Source organism: Mandrillus leucophaeus, unplaced genomic scaffold (genome assembly GCF_000951045.1).
Source record: "Mandrillus leucophaeus isolate KB7577 unplaced genomic scaffold, Mleu.le_1.0 Scaffold580, whole genome shotgun sequence".
NCBI lineage: Eukaryota > Metazoa > Chordata > Mammalia > Primates > Cercopithecidae > Mandrillus > Mandrillus leucophaeus.
This window is the reverse complement of record NW_012106253.1, coordinates 1,273,635-1,298,993: the sequence shown is the minus strand read 5'-3', so window position 1 is coordinate 1,298,993 and position 25,359 is coordinate 1,273,635. Positions and strand designations below refer to the sequence as shown.

Genomic DNA, 25,359 nt, shown 5'->3' with positions numbered 1-25,359 from the left:
TGCCCTTCTGTCCAGCATGAGAATCTTCCTGATGGGCATCCACTGGAACTGAGGGGGCATGCAGTACAGACGTATATGTAAGAAAGTTTGGGGGAGGGGATTTGGGAGATGCTAGAGACATGCTTCAGTGCACTTGCTTACCTTCCTGAAATTGGAAATTTCAACGGTTCCTTGGTCTTCGAGGCACTCACAATAACTTCAAACAATGTGGATCTGTGGAGATTACCCAATAGGAGAACTCCAGTTACTGGTAAGTGATCCAGCTTTTTCTTCTCTATCAGAATAAGAAGATTATTTCATTTTATTTGATATTATAATTAAACGTAGAACTACAGGGGAAAGCGTAAATTCACTAGATAACTATATATGCATATATCAAAGTAAATATGGAAACAATTTGCTAAATATGTCAGGGGAAACTTCTGACATTATCAGAAACATAAGGAAAAGAAAATCATTAGAATGGTTTCATTTTAAAACATCTACTATAATGGCTGCTATATTTTAATATACAAAAATATCAGCCACCAGGCTATTTCATTTTGCTAAAACAATATCATTATATTTTATATTAGTACAAGAATAGTTGGTCAAAATCTATCATTTCTTAATTAGCCATTGTCATTAACATTCACTAGATTTTTGGTATGGAAGCCACCACGGTGGACTAACAGTATGTTAGAATTCAGATAAAATGCATCGATACAATTCCCATTTTATCACTCAAGTCTTAACCAGGCCAGGCGTGGTGGCTCATGCCTGTAATCCCAACACTTTGGGAGGCTGAGGCAAGAAGATCACCTGAGATCTGGAGTTCGAGACCAACCTGGCCAATATGGCAAAACCTCATCTGTACTGAAAATACTAAAATTAGATGGACAGGGTGGTGCACGACTGTAATCCCAGCTACTCGGGAGGCTGAGGCACGAGAACTGCTTGAACCTGGGAAGCAGAGGTTGCAGTGAGCGGAGATCGTGCCACTTCACTTTAGCCTGGATGACAGAGCGAGACTCTGTCTCAAAAAAAAAGAAAAGAAAAAAGAAAGTCGTCCGGGCGCCGTGGCTCATGCCTGTAATCCCAGCACTTTTGGAGGCCAAGGTGGATGGATCACCTGAGGTTGGGAGTTCGAGACCAGCCTGACCAACATGGTAAAACCCCATCTCTACTAGAAATACAAAAAGCAGCCAGGCGTGGTGGCATGCGCCTGTAATCCCAGCTACTCGGAAGGCTGAGGCAGAAGAATTGCTTGAACTCAGGACATGGAGGTTGCAACGAGCCAAGTCATGTCATTGCACTTCAGCCTGGGCAACAAAGGGAGACTCTGTCTCCAAAAAAAAAAAAAAAGAAAAAAGAAAAAAAAAAAAAGTCAGCCAGACACGGTGGCTCGCGCCTGTGATCCCAGCACTTTGGGAGGCCAAGGCGGGCGGATCACCTGAGGTTAGGAGTTCGAGACTAGCCTGACTAACATGGTGAAACCCCATCTCTACTAAAAATACAAAAATTAGCCGGGCGTAGTGGCAGGTGCCTAAAATCCCAGCTACTCAGGAGGCTGAGGCAGGAGAATAGCTTGAACCCAGGAGGCGGAGGTTGCAATGAGCCAAGATCGTGCTTGGGAAACACAGTAAGATTTCATCTCAAAAAAAAAAAGTCTTTAACCATGTGTCACCTATTAACACACCAACCACAAACACATAAACGTATGCCAGTCATTGATATTAATAATGTTAATTTTAAATACTTGTACAAAAGAAATATAGCAAATTTTTAAATAAACTTTTAAAATAATTGCCTAAAAATGGCCGACATTGATATAAAAACTATTTCTAGTCAAAAGAAAAAAATCCCTCCAAAAGAAATTTCTTCAAGCTCACATGAAGATATTATATTACCTTTAACTGAATACATATTAATCAATATATATTCATCATATTCATTTTAATGTGCCACAGCAGTGATGACTTCTAACACTAGTAACTACACTAGCAGGTACTAGATACAGATATATTTTAATACCCTTTACCATTATGCTTCTAAATAATCACCTCCTTCCTTCAAGAAACTTACGATTTCATGATTCTTCATTCTATGGAAACAAAGAAAGTGTATAGCTTTTCCTTTAAGAATAGTCTGGTAACTAACTGACCACTGAATAAATGAAAGAAAACAAAAACAAAAACAAAAACAAAAAAAAAGGGATAAAATGGTCTGTAAAATCATTCTACAAAATCAAATTCAAAATGTAATTCTAATGAAAATCTTATATTTCAATCCTGTTATAAGGTCATATTTGTATTTGTTAGGGTTGACAACACACCTGTCAAGATTGTCAAGATCTGTGCTAGATTCTTACTTAAATTTAAGATACAAATTGCCTTGGGTAAATGTAAGCATTTTTCTATAAATTTGAATTAAGTATAACAGTAATAAATTCATTCACTTTTAAATGACCCATTCAAACAGGGGTACTACACAGACCTCCATTTCTAATTGGAATAAATATCAGAAAAGGGTCATCTAAGTAACTTTACTAGTTTACTAGACTCCTAGTCACTGGAGTAAGTACATAGCACAAAGGTCTTATATGTTTATAGTGATAAAACAGATCAAGGAGCAATAATGCAAATATTTTATCCTAATGGTATAAGCTAATATAAAAGATGTCATTAAGAGGCTTGGCACTGTGGCTCACGCCTGTAATCCCAGCACTCTGGGAGTCCAAGGCGGGCCTTTCTCTCACTGTCCAGACATCTTGCTTTGGGGTGAACAAGCTGTCACGTTCTGAGCCTATAGAAAAGACAAGCCCACAGAGCAATAAACTGATGTCTCTGGCCAACAGCCAGATGCCTGAGGCCTGACAACAGACCTGTGAGTTAATGTGGAAGCAGGTGTTCTAAGGTCTGCTGACAACCACATGAGTGAACTTGCAAATGGATCTTTCCTCAGTTGAGCCCTAAGATGACTGCAGGCTTCTGAGAGAAAAGGTGGGAAAAAGAACAAAATTCTATTATATTATTTAAAGTAATCTGACCAGATTTTGAAGCCTTACATTACTTTTCAAGTCAATTCTTAATAGCCATCTCTAAAGTGAATAATTTCTGTATAAAATTGATTTTATAAAACAATAACAAATTTTTCTAACATCACAAATTTCAATTGTGTCAAGCCAACTTGAGTGGCTCCAAATGTCTCATTTTCCTTCCTTAGGGAAAGTCATCCTTTTTTATTTCCATTGAATAAATAACTTTTTTAAATAGAAATTCCTCTTTTACATTTCAACATATTCATGCAAATCGTTCTGCTTTAATATAGTTAATTTCATTATTATTTTAAAAGTACATATAAAACCATAAGTACTGAAATGCCATACCTTAAAAAGTCTTCATTGTGTGTATAGTAATGACCTTTTTATGGAAACATAAAAGTATTAGTAACAGTAAGGAAGAAACTCATTTTCTTTTATCTAATCTCAAAATATTAATGCCCCATTATCTTTCACCTAACTAGAAGAATAGCCCAATTAGTCTTTCTATTTATACATTACTGCAGGCTGCCAGTCCATTCTCCTTACAGAAGCCACACAGCATTTCTACACTTAAATTCATTAAATGGCTTCTCGTTACACTTCCAATAAAATCTCAATGTCACATCATTTACGACTAAATTGTGATCTGGCATTTTACTCAGTTGTTCACCTTCATCTGATGCCACTCACCCTCTGCCTCACTATGCACTAGTCTTTGCTCAAGGTAAAACAAACTAACCAAAGGGCTTCCAACTTGCTGTTAACCATAACTCTTTCACAAATACCTCCTCTTATCCCTTTTTTTGAGATAGGGTTTGGCTTTTGCCCAGGCTGGAGTGCAGTGGCACAATCTCAGCTCACTGCAACCTCCCCTTATTGGGCTCAAGCCATTCTCTTAACTCAGCCTTCCAAGTAGCTGGGAAACCAGGCGCATGCTACCATGCCCGGCTAATTTTTGTACTTTTTGTAGAGACAGGGTTTTGCCACGTTGCCCAGGCTGGTCTCGAACTCCTGAGCTCAAGTGATCCAATGGCCTCAGCCTCCCAAAGTGCTGGGATTACAGGTGTGAGCCGCCATGCCCAGCCTCCTCTTATCCATCTGCTGATTAAATGCCACCCACTCACAGAAGCCTCTCCTCTTCACCTATTTCAAGTAATTCCTGTCATTGCCACAGTTTGTAATGATTTTTTCTTTTTGTATTTTTTGTTTGCAACTTAAATTCCATGAGGGCTGGCCGGGCACAGTGGCTCACGCCTGTAATTCCAGCACTTTGGGAGGCTGAGGCGGGTGGATCACTTGAGGTCGAGAGTTCGAGACCAGCCTGGCCAACATGGTAAAACCCCTTCCCTACTAAAAATACAAAAATCAACCAGGTGTGGTGGCTGGCGCCTGCAGTCCCAGCTCCTCAGGAAGCTGAGGCAGGAGAATCGTTTGAACCTGGGAGGCAGAGGTTGCAGTGAGCTGAGATGGCACCAATGCACTGCAGCCTGGGCAACAGAGCATGACTCCTCCATCTTAAATAAATAAATTAAATTAATAAATAAACAAACTTCATGAGGGTAAGGATGTGTCTTGTTCTCCTTTTTAACTCCATTACCTAGCCCAACAGCTGCCTCAAAATAGCATTTTAATGTTTAATGGTTAATTAAAATATTTGTGAAATTCAAAAGCCACTCACTGATTTTTAGTTCTAGAGTCTTTCTAGACTCTATAGACTCTAGAATAAGAAAGAGTATTCCTTTCTTATTTTGCCTATGTTCTAAATAACTTTGCTATTCAGCACTCCTAAAACCTGAATCTTTAGGCATTGTAAATCATATGAAATCCACTGTAGGCTGGGTGCAATGGCTAACACCTGTAATTCCAGCATTTTGGGAGGCTGAGGTGGGAGGATTGCAAGAGCCCAGGAGTTCGAGACCAGCCTAGGCAACATAGTGAGACCTCATATCTATAAAAAATTGAAATAAAAAAAGAAAAAAAAATCCAGTGTACTTCACAGATAGCTGTTACTTTATAGAACAAATGAAGTTTTAAAAGAAGTTCTATGATTTGCTTGGTTAACCAATCATTAAAGAGTGCTATGATTCATTCCTCCTAAAAACAGAAAATAAGGGTTTCTTGAAACTACACATATTCCCTCACAATTAAGTATGCAATCTCCCAGGAGTTTTCAAAGCTACCATACAGTGCCCGGGCGCAGTGGCTCATACCGGTAATCCTAGCACTTTGGGAGGCTGAGGCGGGCGGATCACCTGAGGTCAGGAGTTCAAGACAGCCTGGCCAACATGGTGAAAAACCCTGTCTCTACTAAAAACACCTAAAAAAAATTAGCCAGGCATGGTGGCGCCTGTAGTCCTAACTACTTCGGAGGCTGAAGCAAGAGAATCACTTGAAACCAGGAGGCAGAGGTTGCAGTGAGCCAAGATCGCGCCACCGCACTCCAGCAGCCTAGGCTACAGAGCGAGATTCCCTCTCAAAAAATAAATAAAGTTACTGTACATTTACTTACCACTTAAATTCTTGACACCAAGAAGGACCCAATGTTTTGGGATTTTTGTTGTTGTTAATTCTATCACATTTTGCAGCTATAATCTAAAGTGATCGTTAGAGGCATAGACTTAAGATAAGATATTACTAGATAATTATATCCTCAGGAAACAAAGTTAGTTACTAACATAATTTTACTCATCTTCCTATCTACCAACATTAACCTCCTTTATTTAGCCTATAAATATAAATCAGAATTATTGTAACATGAAAAGCTGAGGACAAGCACTATGCAGAATTATTATCTTGCTACAACTTAAAAATACAAATCTAAATGCCAGACTTACTAAAACAAATATTACATGGAACTTGAGAGAAAAATTAAGATTCTGTCTGATGAAAGTAAAAGCCATTGGACGTAGCTAAACACACCCCCGTCTTTTTGAAAATATCCTCTTCCTTCTGTTTCTGTATTGTTACACTCTCCCAGGTTTCTTACTCCCTATTAATTTTCTTTTCCTTCTCCATTTCTTTCTTCTTCTTTGTGGGATGCTCTTCTCCTACCACTGTAAAAAAATAAAGATGTTCCTCAAAAGTCTCTCCTAGGTCTCTTTTCTCATGGTATGCAATCTATTCCCTCCCTCATCTGTCTTACCCGCTCCTACAGCTTCAACTCAAATCATGTGTACTAATGACTATCAAATATGTATTTACAGCCCTTTCCTCCTTCCTAAGCCTTACCGAACATATCCAAACTGCTTCACAGATCTTCCCTCTCAGATTTTCCCCAGGTACCCCAAATTCAACCAATCTATAGGTAAACTATTACCTTCTCCTAAATCTGTCTTCCTATTTGCTATCTCAGTGAGAACACACACCACTCACTCAACTGCTTAAGCCAGAATCCTGAGATTCATCCTTGATACCTCCCCTTCACTACAATCCAACTTCCTCCCTCCCACAACCATACCCAATCAACCATCAAGTCCTACAGATCTCTCCTAAACACATCTATACATTCATTTCTCTCTCCTATCTGGCATTCCCCTTGTTCAGGACATTAGTGCCTCGTGCCTAGACTATTAAAATGGCTGCCACTAAATGGTTTCTCTGCCTCTAGTTAAGATTCAGCAAGTAAGCAAGGATGACACAAGAGAGAATAAAATCTATCGGCTGTGGTTTCCATCATGCATTATATTGACGGTAAAAGAAAACATTTTTAAAACTGCTGATAATTGAACATGCAGGTAGCTCAGACTGACGTAAGTTCTTCTATCCAGTAAAATGGGTATAATTAAACATATTCCAACTAACTCACAAAATTATGAAATTACATAAATATTCCTTAAAAAAACAAGAAGTGGAAAGTAGTTTAAAGCAGCAACAGAATCAGATATATAGCAAAGGGCCTTTCGCAGTTCATTTAAGTATTATCAGTACCTACACAAGGCATTGTGATAGGCATTGAGAATTTTTAAAATATTATTACAATTATCCTTACTATTAACTAAAAAACGTGCTAAATTCATTTCATCACTTATATTTAATTACGACCAAAAAACCACATGAATATGAATGTCAAGGAGGGGATTTAAACTGAAATGTGATAATGGACCAATGGTATGGCCCTCAGGAAGGAAAGAAACGAATACAAAATATTTTCAATACACTGTGTAAACACATCATCACTTTCAGCATAGAATGCTTTAAGAGTAATTGAGAGGACATTCATTCTGACCTAGAGACAAGGGAATGCTTAGCCTTCAGAGATGAAGCCTGAATGATCATAAAGACCATGAAATTGTGGAGGATGGGGAAGTGGAGGGCCGAAGAAACAGCATAATATATAAAAGGGCACAGTGGCCTAAAACAGACCACGACCATGCTCAGACAATCCCAACCCTGAAAACAGATGTATTCTTTAACTATGGAAAACAGTAAAAAATTCTGCTTTTACCTGCTTAATTCTTAAGTCTATATATACTGCTTACTCCTATTACACTACCAGAGTACTTTCCAGACGTTAAAATTTACTGGTAAGGTCCAAATTTTTATGTGACAGTCTACATCAGGCCACTAGGAAACACACACACACACACACACACACACACACACACACACAGATGATTATCGATCTCATCAAGGCTTAGGTATTTCACGGTATTTCAGATTACTGCAGTTATAAAGCTGGGTGCACACAATTACCAACCACAGTGATATGCATTTATACATTTCCCTTTTTGACTTACGAATATGGTTTGTCTGCTTTTAACTGTTGTATCTGCATGACTGTTAGTATACCTGAGTATCTATGCTTGCAAAAATGTTATTGCCTATTTTACTGCGTAAAATGGCCTATGAATTTTTCTGTTTTTATCTGTTTCTCAAATAAATCCCCTTTTTAAAATCTATGTGTCTTTTAAAAAATGTATTATTTTTTCCAGAATACATTTTTGGGATTTTGACCTTTTAGGATTGTGATTTGGGGGATTTTAGACTTTAAGGATGTTGATTTTTCAGGATTTCAACATTTGAGATTATGGCATTCAGGACCGTATCTTTTGGGATTATGGTTGTCTCCCAAAATAATCTTATTAAATGTTATCAAAATGTATTATTTGATAGCACTATGAATTTAACAAATGTTTCATCTGTAAGTTATAGTGCTCATTACTAATTTAATCAGTCGATTATGCAGCTCTGAGCCTTACTAATTTTGGTCCTTAAACAGAACAAATGTGTCTAAGAAGATGAGTGGGGGGAGAAAAGGAAAGATATAGGGAAGGAGGGAAAGAGAAAGGGCTTTTAAGAAAGAAAGCTTCAAATCTCTCCTGCCACCCTACAAAACTCACTAATAGCTCTTCTTTTTGAAATGTGAGGGTAGGTAGTCCAGTCACAATTAACTTAGCCTGAGATGAACAGAATTTGAGTGGTAAAACAGGGCAGTGATTTTCCACAAAAAAATGTTTTGCAAAACACATAAAATAAAAATTAAGAGAAATCCTAATAAAATATGTAATAGTATAAATGATCTGGATGAAGTGAAGTGGGCAACCACAGAGCCCCACTTGCTTGCTCCCACTGAGCCAATTCCACGAAACCACAGGGATCCAGTCAACACAATTTGAAACCACTGGGCCCTCCTGAGGGAAAGTCAGGTCTCTTCTACCCCAAAAAGCTTGTTACTTGATTCTTTTTTTTTTTTTTTTTTTTTTTTTTGAGACAGAGTCTCGCTGTGTCGCCCAGGCTGGAGTGCAGTGGCCAGATCTCAGCTCATTGCAAGCTCCGCCTCCCGGGTTTTTACGCCATTCTCCTGCCTCAGCCTCCCGAGTAGCTGGGACTACAGGTGCCCACCACCTCGCCCGGCTAGTTTTTTTATGTATTTTTTAGTAGAGACGGGGTTTCACCGTGTTAGCCAGGATGGTCTCGAACTCCTGACCTCGTGATCCGCCCGTCTCGGCCTCCCAAAGTGCTGGGATTACAGGCTTGAGCCACCGCGCCCGGCCGCTTGTTACTTGATTCTAACAGGCAAACCTCTCTCCTCTTTACCCTCTTATTTCCTGAAGCTTTCTCTTTCACAGGAGGCTTCCCAAAGATATCCTTCGATGAGCTGTATGGTTGAAGGAATGTACAGCTGTGTATGGATACTGGGAGCAGCGGTAAGAGATAGGAGGTATAACAGAGAAAGCATTTTTGGACATGAGAGTTCATTAAGCTCATTCAGAGAAGTATCTGCTGAACAGACTAGGGGGACCAGGGATATAGACACAGAGAGATGCCCACATACCCACATTCCTGTACACATATGCATGCCCAGGCACATGCCTATACATACAACCCTGCCTGCACACACACATGCACACACAAAAACGTGAGAGAAAAGCTCTTTGGAAAAAGCAGCTCGAAGTGGGATGAATACCTCAGACCCCTGTCCACCTACCTTATCTGGAAAAAAAAGAGCAGTGTTTCTCAAACTTCAATGTGCATATAAATAACCTAAAGATCCTATGAAAGTGCAGGTTCTGATGCAGTAAGTCCTCAGTGAGGCTTGAGATTGTACATTTCTAACAAGCTCCCAGGTGATGCTAACGCCACTGGTCTGTGGACCACACTTTGATAGCAAACTCCTACATAACAGCACATCTCCACATGATCTATATTAAAATTGAAAAACAAAGTTCCCTGGTAAAAATAAGACTCAGAACTGCTCAATTAAATAAGACAAAACAAACTGGAGCCTTCTCAGAGACTGGAGGACTTCTCAGAGACTTAGAGGACCAACATGAGGTGAGAATGGTCATGAGAGGGCCCTAAAATGGTAAAAAGTCTACTTTTTTCCCATTCTTCCAATGAGAGATACCTCAAGTTTCACTTTTAAATGTTAATATCTACGCAAAACTACAGAGTGGAAACACAACATTTTAGAAGTAGCTAACTTCTGACTGGAATGATAATATGAAGATAATCATTACCATCTTCCTCCTTATACTTCCTTAAATCTTTAATGTATATATAATACTTCAATAATCACGAGAAAAAGAATTATTATCTTAAGGAAAAAATAAAACTCCATCCCCCCACACCCCCCATCACACACAGAATGATAATCTTTCTACCAAGTATGTTGGCCCTATATCTAACCTTGAAGGAAAGAGAAATAAGCAAAAACACCTTTCATTCAACTAGTACAGTTTTATAAACCTCTTTATTAAAGACAAAGGAGTGAAAAGATCAACCAGTAATCACACAACCCAGGTTTCAATCTAGGCTCTAACATTAATTCATTGACTAGCGGACCATCTTCCTCACCAGCCATACAGGGGACGGTTTGATGAGCAAATAGAATGCTTTACATTAGCATTTAGAAAAATTACTTTATTCAGACTTACATAAAACATAAAAGATATTCTAGTAAAGGAAGAACTGTTGGTGAAGTAAATAAAAATGAAGCAATCATAACATTTTAGAAGGTAGGCTAGAAATAAATATTAGTGCAGAGACTTTGGGCTCTAGGTGGACAAAAGATAAATAGCAAAAATGGATGAAACAAAGAAGAAAGAAGCCCAAAATCACTTTGCCTATTCCACGAATGCACCAAGAGCTTTACCTGTTGAGCAACTACCTCCCTGGCATAAAAATCACCTACTTGCTGTCATTCTGGGTTAACTGTCCCTAGTATATTCTATAAAAGTAAAGTGTAATGTTGTGCAAAGGAACCCTGATCAGACTATAAAACATGTAAAGATGAAATGGTTTAATTCATATGTCTAAAAATTGTCAGGGAGCTATACAAACTTTACATCATACACACACACCCAGTCATTCACACATTCACATATAATCAAAGTGATTATATTACTATCAGTGATTCTTAATATTTGTATCACAAATAAAAGAGAGAAATATACTTACTGGTATTTCTCCTGAGAAACACTATGGTATCAAAGAAGTGAGGATATACAGCAAAATAAAAGTTGTTATAAAAGACATAAAAATTAAGTTTGTTAACACTTGTACTTCAAAAATATTAGTAAATATAGGAAAAAAGATAGTCACTTTCCTCTTTCTTCACCATACGATTAGCCTAGATTTTTGACATTTAGTTCTTGTTTTTAAGTTCTTATATTATTTATAAGTAGTAGGTCTAATGTTAGAAACTGTCAAGAGGTATACCACCAGATTTAGGTATAGGGAAAATAAGAAGAAGAAATCCTTAAGAAGTTACTTGCTAGCAAATTTAATTAAATGCTACCACAGCAAGGTTATAAAAAGGGACTGGAGGCTGGGCATGGTGGCTCACACCCGTAATCTCAATACTTTGGGAGGCTGAGGCAGGAGGGGTGCTTGAGGCAAAGTTTGAGAGCAGGATGGGCAACATAGCAACACCTCATCTCTACAAAAAATTTTTAAATTACCTGGGTGTGATGGAGCACGCCTGTAGTCCTAGCTACTTGGGAGGCTGAGGTTTGAGCCCAGGAGTTTGAAGTTACAGTAAGCTATGATCATACCACTGCCCTCTGGCCTGGGTGACAGAGCAAGACTCTGTCTCTTAAAAAAAATTTTTTTTAAGGGACTGGAAATTCAGATTTCTAAATCTCACACTGATCAACTATTGACCCAAGTCACAATACTTCTGGCCTGTTTTCTTATCTATCAAGAGGATACGAGGCTAGAGCCGTGAGTTCCAACAAATAGAAAAGACCTCAACCAGCAGATTGCTAAATATTATGTTAGTTCCCCAAGTTCCACAATTAAGAATCCTCCAAACTTAGCTGAAAATCCCGACAAGAAGGTTTTGAAAACAATAGCAGTCTCAGTTCATTTCAAAAGTTTAATACAAGCCTCTCTACTCCAAATCTCTCAAGATCTTCCCTCTGAAGATGCCCTTATCCGTCTATCATTAAGGTTTCAAGTAATAAAAACTTGTCTGGCTCAGGATGTGACTAAACACTCCAGAAACACTTGAAAGGTTCCTTATAGCTCTAAACTTCTCAGTAATGAATGAAGTACATACAGAATCTTTTAAAACATGATTATAAATCACAGCTCATGTAACAAAAGGTACCGTTTTAACAACCATGAAAGCCAATAAACAAAAAACTGTAGGTGTTCAACAAATATTTGTTAAACAAGTAATTATTCCAAGCTATAAAGATTTAAGGAAAACATACCTTAAAGAAAAAAAGACTAAGGTTTCACCAAATCCTTGAATGAAAGCTTGATATTCAACAGAATGATAATCTTTCTACCAAGTATGTTGGCCCTATATCTAACCTTGAAGGAAAGAGAAATAAGCAAAAAAACCTTTCATTCAACTAGTACAGTTTTACAAACCTCTTTATTAAAGACAAAGGAGCGAAAAGATCAACCAGTAATCACACAACCCAGGTTTCAATCTAGGCTCTAACATTAATTCGTTGACTAGCGGACCATCTTCCTCACCAGCCATACAGGGGATGGTTTGATGAGCAAATAGAAGGATACAGAGGAAAGCACTCTCAATACAGTAAAGCACTTCACAAGTGCGCTTACATAAAAGGACAGGATCGTTAAATTTATATATATTCAATACTTGAAAAATCATCCCAGGAATCATCTATATTGTAAATAAAATAATTTTATACTAGGGTTACATTTTTAAGTTTAGTATATGTTTCATAAGTTATCTATTTTATTGGTTATATTGGCAATGCTTGCCAGCATGATATTCAGGGGTTTTTTTTCTTTTCTTTCAAAAGCATTGTTGAGAAGATTAAATGGTTTTAATTCTCATTGTTGAGAAGATTAAATGGTAAAGCCATTATCACAGTGGCTGACACACAGTAAGTGCTCAGTAAATAGTGGCCATTACTGTTAAAGAATAAATGGTGGCTTGTAATTTATTGCTGCCAATTTTTTTGTTGTTGTTGTTACCATTGGTAGTTTCTGGTGTTGGAAACTCAGTAAAAGCTGTGTCTTTCATTATCTGTCACTTGTGCAGTGCTTTACTGTGCTCAGAATATTTTCCTATAAACACTTTAATTTGCTCATCAAACAACCCTATGCAACTGGTGAGGAAGGTAGAAATCCAGTCACATAATTAATATTAAAGCCTAGATTGAAACCCGAGTTGTTTGACGGAGGTTCATAAAACTATCACAGTTGAGTGAAAGGTTTCTTTGCTTATTCCTCCTTCCTTCAAAGTTACATATAGAGCCAGCATACTATGTAGGAAGTTTCAGTCTACTGAAATTTTACGTCAATTATATAACTATCATCTTAAAAACAGCAGTTTCTTTTAAAAAAAAATACATACACACACACACACACACACACACACACACACACAAATGAATAGATAAAGAAAAGGCTTTACCCAGCAATGAAGTGCCAGCTGTTTCAAAGAACATAATTTGGCTGAAATTTCTTAGGGGAGACAGTAATCAAACTGGAAATTGGCCATGATGTTAAAGCACATTTTACCAAAAGTGCTTTATTTATATTTATTTATTTGTACAGATGGGGTCTCGCTATGTTGCCCAGGCTAGTCTTGAACTCCCAGGCTCAAGCAATCCTCCTGCCCCAGCCTGTGAAAGTGCTGGGATTACAGGTGTGAGCCACCTCACCCCACCAAAAGTGCTTTATTAATAATGCCACATGCGGCCATAAAAAAGGTGAGTTCATGTCCTTTACAGGGACATGGATGAAACTGGAAACCATCATTCTCAGCAAATTAACACAGAAACAGAAAACCAAACACCAAATGTTCTTACGCATAAGTGGGAGTTGAACAATGAGAACACATGGACACAGGGAGGGGAACGTCACATGCTGGGGCCTGTTAGGGAGTGGGGGGCAAGGGGAGGCAGAGCATCAGGACAAATACCTAATGCATGCAAGGCTTAAAACCTAAATGATGGGTTGATAGGTGCAGCAAACTACCACAGCACATGTATACCTATGTAACAAACCTGCACTTTCTGCACATGTATCCCAGATGTTAAAGTAAAATAAATAATAGCCACAACAATACCTGATTTCATATAAGCACAGACTTCTCCAAAAACTAAAACTATGTTGGAAAATCCATTCTCAACTCCTTGCATTTACTCACTAGCAAATATTACCTATCTTCTGTGCTAGAATTCAAACCCTTAAAGGCTAGAATTGGGTTTCATCCACAATTCTGTAGTCCTAGCATAATTCATTGCATGTTTCCCAGTAAGCATGCATTTATAATATATTTTAGTTTCTGATAGGCCCTTGATGTCTACCTTAACTACCTTAACTTTAAAAATCATTCAACAGAAAACTAACAATTTAGGTGAAGAATACAATATATTTATTTTATCATACTTTAGTTCTGGGATACATGCACAGAACCTGCAGGTCTGTTACACAGGTATACACGTGCTACAGTGGTTTGCTGCACTCATCAACCTTTCATTTACATTAGGTAATTCTCCTAATGCTATCCCTCCTCTAGTCTCCCACCCCAGGACAGGCCCCAGTGTGTGATGTTCCCCTCCCTGTGTCCATGTGTTCTCATTGTTCAACTCCCACTTATGAGTGAGAATATGTGGTGTTTGGTTTTCTGATCCTGTGTTAGTTTGCTGAGAATGATGGTTCCAGTTTCATCTACGTCCTTGCAAAGGACATGAACTCATCCTTTTTATGGCTGCATAGTATTCCATGGTATATACATGCCATATTTTCTTTATCCAGTCTATCATTGATGGACATTTGGGTTGGTTCCAAGTCTTTGCTCTTGTGAATAGTGCTGCAATAAACATACATGTGCATGTGTCTTTATAGTAGAATGATTTATAATCCTTTAGGTATATACCCAGTAATGAGACTGCTGGGTCAAATGGTATTTCTGGTTCTAGATCCCTGAGGAATCACCACACTGTCTTCCACAATGGTTGAACTAATTTACACTCCCACCAACAGCGTAAAAGCGTTCCTTTTTCTCCACATCCTCTCCAGCATCTGTTGTTTCCAGACTTTTTAATGATCGCCATTCTAACTGGCATGAGATAGTATCTTATTGTAGTTTGATGTGCATTTCTCTAATGACTAGTGATGAGTTTTTCATGTTTGTCGGCCACATAAATGTCTTCTTTTGAGAAGTGTCTGTTTATATCCTTTGCCCAGTTTTTGATGGGGTTGTTTTTTTCTCGTAAATTTAACTTCTTTGTATATTCTGGATATCAGATGGACAGATGGCAAAAAATTTTCTCCAATTCTATAGGTTGCCTGTTCACTCTGATGATAGTTTATTTTGCTGTACAGAAGCTGTTTAGTTCAATAAGATCTCATCTGTCAATTTTGGCTTTTTTTGCCATTGTTTTTGGTGTTTTAGTCATAAAGTCTTTGTCCATGTCTATGTCCTGAATGGTATTGCCTAGTTTTCTTCTAGGGTTTTTATGGTTTTAGGTCTTATGTTTAAGTCTTTAACCCATCTTGAGTTAATTTTGTCTAAGGTGTAAGGAAGGGATTCAGTTTCAGTTTTCTGTATATGGCTAGCCAGTTTACCCGATACCATTTATTAAATAGGGAATCCTTTCCCCAGTGTTTGTTTTTGTCAGGTTTGTCAAAGATCAGATGGTTGTAGATGCGTGGTGTTATTTCTGAGGCCTCTGTTCTGTTCCATTGGTCTGAATCTCTGTTTTGGTATCAGTACCATGCTGTTTTGGTTACTGTAGCCTTGTAGTATAGTTTGAAGTCAGGTAGCATGATGGCTCCAGCTTTGTTTTTTGTTTTGTTTTGTTTTGTTTTTCCATAGGATTGTCTTGGGTAAACAGGATCTTTTTTGGTTCCATATGAAATTTAAATTAGTTTTTTAAATTCTGTGAAGAAAGTCAATGGTAGCTGGATGGGGATAGCACTGAATCTATAAATTACTTTGGGAAGTATGGCCGTTTTCACAATATTGATTCTTCCTATCTACGAGCATGGAATGTTTTTCCACTTGTTTGTGTCCTCTCTTAATTTCCTTGAGCAGTGGTGTGTAGTTCTTCTTGAAGAGATCCTTCACATCCCTTGTAAGTTGTATTCCTAGATATTTTATTCTCCTTGTAGCAATGGAATATACAATATATTTCTTAATACGCTGTACACTTTCACGACTTCATTGGTTTTAGTCAAGAAATACTTCATTTTTAGCTATATTATATAAATTTCAACAATCTGAAAAATAAGACCTAATAAGTGGCCACAAATGAGATCATAACAATAATATACAACTTGCCAAAGTTGTTCCTTAAAAATGCTACGGTGTTCATGTACAATATCATCCTTGAAATAATGCTAAAACAGTTGGGTGCAGTGGCTCATGCTTGTAATCCGAACATTTTGGAGACCAAGGTGAGTGTATTGCTTTGGCCCAGGAGTTCGAAACCAGACTGGGCAACATAGGGAGATACCCCCTCTTTACCAAAAATTTAAAAATTAACCAGACATAGTGGCACACTCCTATACTCCCAGCTACTTGGGAGGCTAAGGTGGGGGGACCACTTGAACCAGGGAGGTTGAGACTGCAGTAAGCTATATCCACACCACTGCACTCCACCCTGGGCAATAGGGTGGAGTCTGAAACCCTGTCTCAGAAAATAAATAAATAAATAATGCTAAAACGATTTATACCTACAACTTAGAGACAAAAAAGTTTGATAATATTTTTACAAACATAATGTTCAAAATTATTGGAAAAGCAATGTCAGGTGTCAAACAGTAATAGTCAAATTTGCATAAACATTAATTGAAAACATTTAAATATCTACAATACTTCAGGTATTTTATTAGCTTCTAGGAATACCAAAGTGAGTAAGACAGTCTCTGCCCTGTAAGGCAGGTAAGTGTCTAGACAATTGTACTACAATATAGTGATTCGCCAGGAATAATTACATACACATACAGCCATGCATCATTTAATGACAGGGATATGTTCTGAAAAATGCATCGTTAGGTGATTTCATCGTGGGAACATCACAGAATGTACTTATACAAACCCAGATGGTACAGCCTACTGCATACCTAGGCTATATGGTAGAGCCTATTGCTCTGAGGTTACAAACCTGCACAGGATGTTACTATACAGAATGCTGCAGGTAATTGTAACACCACGGTAAGTATTTGTATCTAAACATAGAAAAAGTAGAGTAAAAATATGGTATTATAATTTTATAGGACTATATGCGTGGTCCCCCACTGACCAAAATGTCATTATGGAGTGCGTGACTGACTCTACTACATAGAATCGGTATGATACCAAGGGGTGGAGGGACAGTAATCCTAGAGGGCCTCTTTGAAAAGTATCATATGGTGGCTCACGCCTGTAATCACAACACTTTGGGAGGCTGAGGCAGGCGGATCATGAGGTCAGGAGATGGTGACCATCCTGGCCAACATGGTGAAACCCTGTCTCTACTAAAAATACAAAAATTAGCTGGGTATGGTGGCGTATGCCTGTAATCCCAGCTACTCAGGAGGCTGAGGCAGGAGAATCGCTTGAATCTCTGGGAGGCAGAGATTGCAGTGAGCCAAGATTGTGCCACTGCATTCCAGCCTGGCAACAGAGCGAGACTCTGTCTCCAAAAAAAAAAGAAAAAGAAAAAGAAAAGTACCATATGATAAAAATAATTCAGTGCTGACACAACACAGGATTGGGATAAGCGGTAGGAAATAAAGCTAGGAAGGTAGTTTAGGGATAGATTATTATTATAGCCTTGAACACTATACTCAGGATCTCAGCTTTTATTCAGCAGCCACTAATAGGACTCAATTGTTTTTTAATATACAGGGACCAACATAATCAGATAGGTTTCAAAGAAGACAATGAAGATAATGTTAGTAGCATTCCAAAGGAGAGACCAATTTGTCCAATAGTTCATGAGAGAAGTGATATGGGCTTCTGAACTGTAACTACATAAACTGGAAAAAGGATATATTTAAGAGAAAAATCCAGAGAAAGGACAAGAAGGATGACCACAAATTAGAATCAAAGTTGAGACAATGATGGTTTCTAGCTGAGGTTCCAGAAAGGAGTTTATGCCACATACAAAGTAAAGAATATACAGATACCAGGTTTGGGGAGGCAGAAATGGGTTTCGGAGATATACATAGAAATCTACCAAAAAGGAGTGTTAGAGACATCGAGGAAGGAGAGTTTCAATTTAAAAAGGGCCAATAACATCAAATACTTTGGAGGAGAAATCAAAAGATGAGTGAGATTGGCCACTGAGTTAAACAACTAGGATACTAGTTGTCAGGCCTCACACTGTAAAGGAAATAAAAAGAACACTTACTAAAGTAAATCCATTACATGTAGAAACCCAAGCCAATAAACTCTAGACCAGCAGTTCACAAACTTTTTGGTCTTAGGATCATTTACACTTTTAAAATTTAAGAGGTTTTTTTGTTTTTTGTTTTTCTTAATATGGGTCATATATCGATATTTACTATATTACAAATAAAAACTGATAAAAATCTAAATATACAAGTTCATTTAAAAAATAAACACATCACATATTAAACGACATATTTTTATTTTAAAAACTTATTATTTTCCAAAACAAAGGTATTTTGTATGAAGAGTGGCACTGTATATTTTTGCTAACCTCTAACATCTGGCTTAGTAGAAGACATCTGGATTGTCACATCTGTCTCAGCATTCGATTTGTTGCAATACACTGTTTTAGTCCAAAAATATTAAGAAAATCTGCACTCTCACAGATATATAGTTGAAAAGAGATAAGTAGCTTAATAGCATTTTCAGATAATTATAGATGTTATTCTTTGATACTACATAAAAACACAGTTGTTTCTCAAAGGTTAGTGCAATGTGAAATCTGAAACCACATCAATGAAGTTTACAGTGTTCCCTTAACATCTGTTGGTATTTTGTACTTTGAATGGATTACCCATTACAGTTTTATAAAATCAAACATTGGTAACTAGGAACCATTTGTTTGCTGAGTTATGCATATTTTCCAAATGCTGACACATTTCATGGTAAAATGTCAAAAACTACATTCATTGATATCACCACTAATCTTCTCATAAAAGTCTTTATACACAGAAACTCTAAAGCTCATTGTTGCTACAAATTTTCAAAAATTCTAATTTTCACTTGAGTGATTATCACTGGCAACATATACTATCAAATGTTTTCCTTGAAGTGATATATTTCTTGAATATATTCACTTTCAAGAAAATATATGCTAAATATCCAAGTCTGAATAACTATGGTATTTCAGGTAGTCTTTCAAGTAAAAATGATGTTGTATGACAAAAACACTAGTTCTGCTTGCAAGATAAACTACACACGTGCTTTCTCTTAACCGCTATACTTTGGTATACAGTGTAAGTGCTTTATGTGTAGTTCCCCTTTTGTCAGACAAAATATTTTTTAAAATATGAGATGTAATAAAATTAGTAAATTTTACTGCTTCAAGGATATTCTTAATTCAAACTGGCATTATTCTTACTGCATTCATGTACATGGTGGTGAAAATTACAATGAAGATAGCAATTTGGTACCGCTGCTTTGATTCATGCTAAAGTGCTGGCAGTTTTACCCACCATTGCCTCTGCACCATCACAGTGAAAAAAGCAAATAACATCTTCATATTATTATAAAAACAGTGTGAACCTCATAGAAAGGTTCAACTAAAAAGATATCAGGGACTCTCAGTGTCCCTCAGACTATACTTTGAAAACCACTCTGATATCCGGACTATACAAACACTAATCACTTGTAAAATTTACCCACATACAATTAACTAGTGTGAGTCCTCTAAGACAGTGGACAAAAAACAAACAAGTAAGAAACCTCCTAGAATAAGGAGTCTCTGAACAACTAAATGGTTGCTAGAAAGGCTCCTCAGATAGACAGGAGGGGGCTCAGGAGCCCTGCATTTCTTTAAAAAGGACTTATGTAGATGGTCCTCAATTTTTTTCTCGCATTCCTACACAAAAGGTCTAGGAGAATCAGTGCCAAACCTCAAATTTGAAGACAGAAAGCAAGTATGACAAGAAAACAATGCTGAAAAGATTTCTACCAGATGATAGTTGGTTTAAGCTTCTTTCAGAATGTGAATTTTATAGTTTGCTTTTAACAGAAGCTGAGATAACTCATTCTTTTTACCTAACCATAATACTGTGTCCAGTTATAAACAATATATATTTTTAATGAAAAAGTTCCACCTCTTCAGCCTACACTTAAAGGAAAGATCTACTAACACTGAACCTCACATATGGAGCTTGGTACAGTTAAAGTGGTTCTGATTTGCAAAACCGTAAAATTTTAAACAAACAAAAAAATCCATTCTGCTCACCACTGTATGTCTAGTATCCAACTCAGCCCTTAAATAAGATGCTCAATAAACATTTGCAGAATGCTGAATATTGAAATGGTTGATATGAAATGAGGTATGAACCCAGGTTACCAAACTCATACTAGAATAACACCTAGTTATTATATGAAATCTTTTCTTTCACGTATTTTTTTTCTACTCCTTCTACTATGTGAAATCTTTTTCATAGCTCTCTAAAATAACACCTATGCGAAACCTAAAGGACTGTTACAATATCCTCTAAGAAAAAGTAACATTACCTGTTACATTTGAAAGCCTGGTATGAACCATTTAGACCACAGTTTAAAACCCAAACCAATAATTCTATCATTTTCATTTCTAAATATCTGCTACCTGAATTAAGCAAAGTAACTGTCCACTCCTAGGTGAAGTAGCAGTAAGACACCAGTCTTAATTTCATCATCACACACTGATTATCACCCTCATACAGACTATCCTTAATATTTAATATTTCATTTTCTCTGATGATTCAGAATGTTTTTTGTTCTTGAGACAGGGTCTCACTCTGTTGCCCAGGCTGGAATGCAGTGGTATGACCACAGTTCACTGCAACCTCAAACTCTGGGGCTCAAGGGATCCTCCCACTTCAGCCCCCTGAGTAGCTGGGACCACAGGCGTGCACCACCACACCCAGATAATTTTTTTTATTTGAAGTAGAGACAAGATCTCACTGTATTGCCCAGGTTGGTCTCAAACTCCTGGCCTCAAGAAATCCTCCTGTCTCAGCCTCCCAAAGTGCTGGGCTTACACATGTGGGCCACTAGGCCCAGTCAAGAATGATCCTTAATTTCCTAAAGTTTCTTGCATTTATATTTGGGACATTTCTTGCCTTATAAGAAACTTCAGACAGGCTGGGCATGGTGTCTCACTCCTGTAATCCCAGCACTTCGGGAGGACAAGGCAGACAGATCACCTGAGGTCAGGAGTTTGAGACCAGCCTGACCAGCATAGTGAAACCCCATCTCTACTACAAATACAAAAATTAGCCTGGCGTGGTAGCAGGCACCTGTAATCCCAGCTACTACAGAGGCTGAGGCATGCAAATTGCTTGAACCTGGGAGGCAGAGGTTGCAGTGAGCCGAGGTCACACCACTGTACTCCAGCCTGGACGACAGAGCAAGATTCTGTCTCAAATTCTGCCCCCCCCCCAAAAAAAAAAGAAAGAGAGAGAGAAAAGAAACTTCAGATATAAACACTGTGCAGCATCTTGAAAATAATTTGTCACCGTGGAATTTTTTTCCTTCTAAAAATTTTCCTGTCAGTTTGACATTTACTACTGTTTCTCTCACAAAAGCACAATGTAAAAAATTTTGGAGTGAGGGACTGGATAATTACTTGTTGGATATAATGTTCACTATTTGGATAAAGGGTACACTAGAAGCCCAATTCCCTGACTCTGCAATATACCCAATAACAAACATGCACATGTACCCCAAAATATAAAATAAAATTAAAAATTGAGGAACTGAAGCTACAACAAATTGTTTTATTTTGAAATACATGCCATGAATGTAACTTCATTCTATAGAAAGACATGACCTATCATGGATATATAACCCAAAGGAAATGGGCTTCTGTTGCAATATAAAGAATCTGAACTTAATATTCCTTAAAGAAAAAAAATATATTGTCAATAAAAACTTTAAAGGGACCAGAATGATGGCTCACTCCTATAATCTCAGTTCTTTGGGAGGCCAACGTGGGAGGATCACTCGAGCTCAGGAGTTTGAGACTAGCCTAGGCAACACAAAGATCCCCGTCTCTACAAAAAAAATAAGAAAATTAGCCACACGTGATGGCATGCATCTGTAGTTCCAGCTACTTGGGAGGCTGAGGTGAGAGGATCCCTTGAACCTGGGAGTTTGAGGCTGCAGTGAGCCTGGATGATGCCACTGCAACCCAGGGCAACAGAATGAGATCTTATCTCAAAAAAGAAATCCAGCTACTTGGGAGGCTGAGGTGAGAGGATCCCTTGAACCTGGGAGTTTGAGGCTGCAGTGAGCCTGGATGATGCCACTGCAACCCAGGGCAACAGAATGAGATCTTATCTCAAAAAAGAAAAAAGAAAAAAAAATACTTTAAAGGTAGAACAAGGATTCAATCTTCTCTGCAGGTTTAAAAAGAAAAAAGTTTTTCAAATGTCTAGAATGGCTGAGACTTGGCCTAACATTTGGCAATGAGGCAGAATCAGTTCAAAGGTCAGTCTGACCCAAAGGATTCAAATCCCATCTATGGGTCACACAAACAAAACATCAGCAAACTGCATCCTTCTGCTCTGCAGCTATCCAGTCCCAGCTTTAGTACTTGCCAACCTAACTCTGGAAATTACCCTAACTGTTAATTAATATGTCAATTATGGAGAATTATTCCTTCCAACTACTGAAACTTTTGCTTCTCAACAGCATTCTGCAATCCTTTAATCTTGTTTTTCTAACATTACCAGAGAGGAAAAATATTAATATTCTGTGATGCAATCAATATCTTCTCTATTAACAATACCCTGTTCCACACTGTTCTATACAAACATGGATTCTACCCTGAATTTCAGAAACCACTAGGAAAATAACAGATAACAGAGAAATTAGAGCTCTTAGGTTTAACTTAGAGCCAAAATCAAAAGAGAAGAGACAATTCAGAGAGAGGAAGGAAGAAGCTGAGAGGGTCGTAGTGTAGAACACTTACTTTCAGGAACACAGTGTCCCTTAGATTTCTGGTGAGTTGCCCAGAGCCTCTTCAGTTTCAATCCAAATGACAATGCTTCTCTGAGTCCTCCTCAAGTAATGTTTCCACCACTAAAAATTGGATCTACAAGAGCTCGGATGTACCGGTTAAAAACAAAAAAAAAGTCAGGGGCCCCCAGGTGGGCCTCAAGCCTCTTTTAAACTAGGCCCACTTCTCTGTCCTGGGCCAACTCCCCTGTGTACTATATTCCTTCTTCTTCCAGGTGCCAGGTATTCAGCCTGTTTCTTCTCTTCTGAGCTGCCACCACCTACTCTATTTCTCAGGGTTCCTCTAACCCCAAGACTGGCTGTGGAGTAGGACACCAGCTTCCCCCCTTCCTTGCTGTCCCTGCAAATAAACATATAGGCTCTTCTAGTTTCAGTATTTTTCTAATGGCTACAAGAAAATAGAGAGGGAACAACAAAAAGCAATAATATATAGTACCAGAGATCAAGATTATAATAATTGTCTCCACTTTAATGTTCCTGCCTCCAAAAAACAAATTTTCTAAATATTGCTTACTAAGCATTTTAAAAAGCACAAAGTACTAACACGGATATACAAATACACTCTAAACCAACTCCAACCTTACACAGCCATTAAGATACTCTGCTTTTCAAAATACTTAAATCACAAAACACGGGTCCAAAAATAGTAACCACAATCATTTTAGCAAATACTTTTTTTCTTTTTGGAATGTTCTGTTGTAATCCCTTAAATTTAGCATATGTCTAAAAGTTGGCTTTCTGAGCATAAAAAATGTTCAAAATATTTTATCCACTGTAAATGAGAATTAATAAATGGGTCCAAAATTAGTAACCACAATCATTTTAGTATATACTTTTTTCTTTTTGGAATGTTCTGCTGTAATCCCTTAAATTTAGAATATGTTTGAAAGTTTGCCTTTTGAATATGAAAAATGTACAAAATATTTTATCCATTGTGGGAATATACAAAAAGCATATAACATTTACAAAAAATAAGCATGTCAAAGCCAGCGAGTTTCACTGAGAAAATTTTCAAATAAGTTACTGTCAACCATTCCTGTCTCTACATTTCAAACTTAATAAAATTCTGTAGTGTTTTAAAAAAAAATCAAGATCTCATTTTTTAGAAATCTAACGTCTGAATATTTGCATATGTCAATATCATATATGCCCTTTTTTAAAGCAACACTAAGATAGATTAGTATGCTTATTGTTATAGTTTAGTCTCTAATGAACTTTGTAACATCAAAATATATATCTTCTCTACATATTAAGTAATAAATCACAGGATTATATTTAATTCAAAGGGTACCTTCCTATAAAAATCAAGGAGCTCGATAACTAAGTGCTGACAGATTAAGAATGCCAGACTGAATTTCCTGGATGATTTTCTTTATCCACTTAATTCAAAGTCGTTTTTTAAAAGACAGAGTTATTACACTGCAAGCTTACAATAAATAAAGTCTGAAAATGGGCAGAGATCTTTTCATCTCATTTGTCTAACAGACTGCCATTTAATCAAACTAAAGATATGCAGGTACTTTCAGTAAAAATCTGTTCCTGTGACTGGGCTCATCTCCAACTCCTTATTTATAAAATATTAGAGAACTGGCATAAAAACACTAAATAAAACCTTGATCTGACCCTTCCAGAAGTCCATATAGAAAAGAAGTTTAATATATTGTGTATTCTGCAATCAGATAGTTTTTTTAGGAAGGAAATTAAATTACATCCTTTGCTCCTAAAGAGGATTTTATGGGTTTTCCTTGATCCCTACACACTAACACAACAATGCAGCCAACATTTTTATACCCAGAGTGGGGAGAGGGACATTACACCCGGCGATACGAATTAAATCGCAGTAGCTAATGCCTCCCATAAATAATTTATTCTCTCTTGGCAGCAAAAAACCTTACAGCCTCTTCAATTACCCCTCACCGCAAACCATCGCCTGGGTTGCGATCAATGTGACCCAGTTCCTATTGCCACAGCCACCTCCGTCTCGCCTCCTCCCGCCGGGTCCGCGAATGTCATGGGAGGGGGCGGCAGCCGCAGGGGCGTCCCCTGGTCGTCACCCCGCCAGCCGGCGGCGCGCGGGGCAGGCCTGGGACTCACCGGGTGGAGGTGCCCTTCCGCACATCGCACATCATGCACTTGAAGGCCTCGGCGCTGTTCCGGAAGGTGCAGACGCTACAGTCCCAGTAACCCTCATCTGAGGACGGCTTCGGCTGCCGCTTCGGCCTGCAGGACACAACCCGGACACGACGCGGCGCGGGGTCACCAG

General features: G+C 37.9%; 1 protein-coding gene across 4 annotated transcripts in view; it reads right to left on the bottom strand.

Annotated features, from left to right (window-relative positions):
- Window positions 1-25,359, bottom strand: part of YAF2 (YY1 associated factor 2) — a 96,851-nt gene that overhangs the window by 54,030 nt on the left and 17,462 nt on the right. The window contains exons 1-2 of one of the 4 annotated variants that reach the window (XM_011999046.1): window positions 25,191-25,313; window positions 142-213 (exon numbers count right to left, since the gene is read on the bottom strand). In XM_011999046.1, the coding sequence (XP_011854436.1) occupies window positions 142-213; window positions 25,191-25,225 (107 nt within the window). In that variant the 5' untranslated portion in view covers window positions 25,226-25,313. Of the gene's footprint in view, window positions 1-141; window positions 214-25,006; window positions 25,095-25,190 lie in introns of those variants that run through there. The other 3 variants (XM_011999047.1, XM_011999045.1, XM_011999048.1) reach the window with 3 other exon arrangements.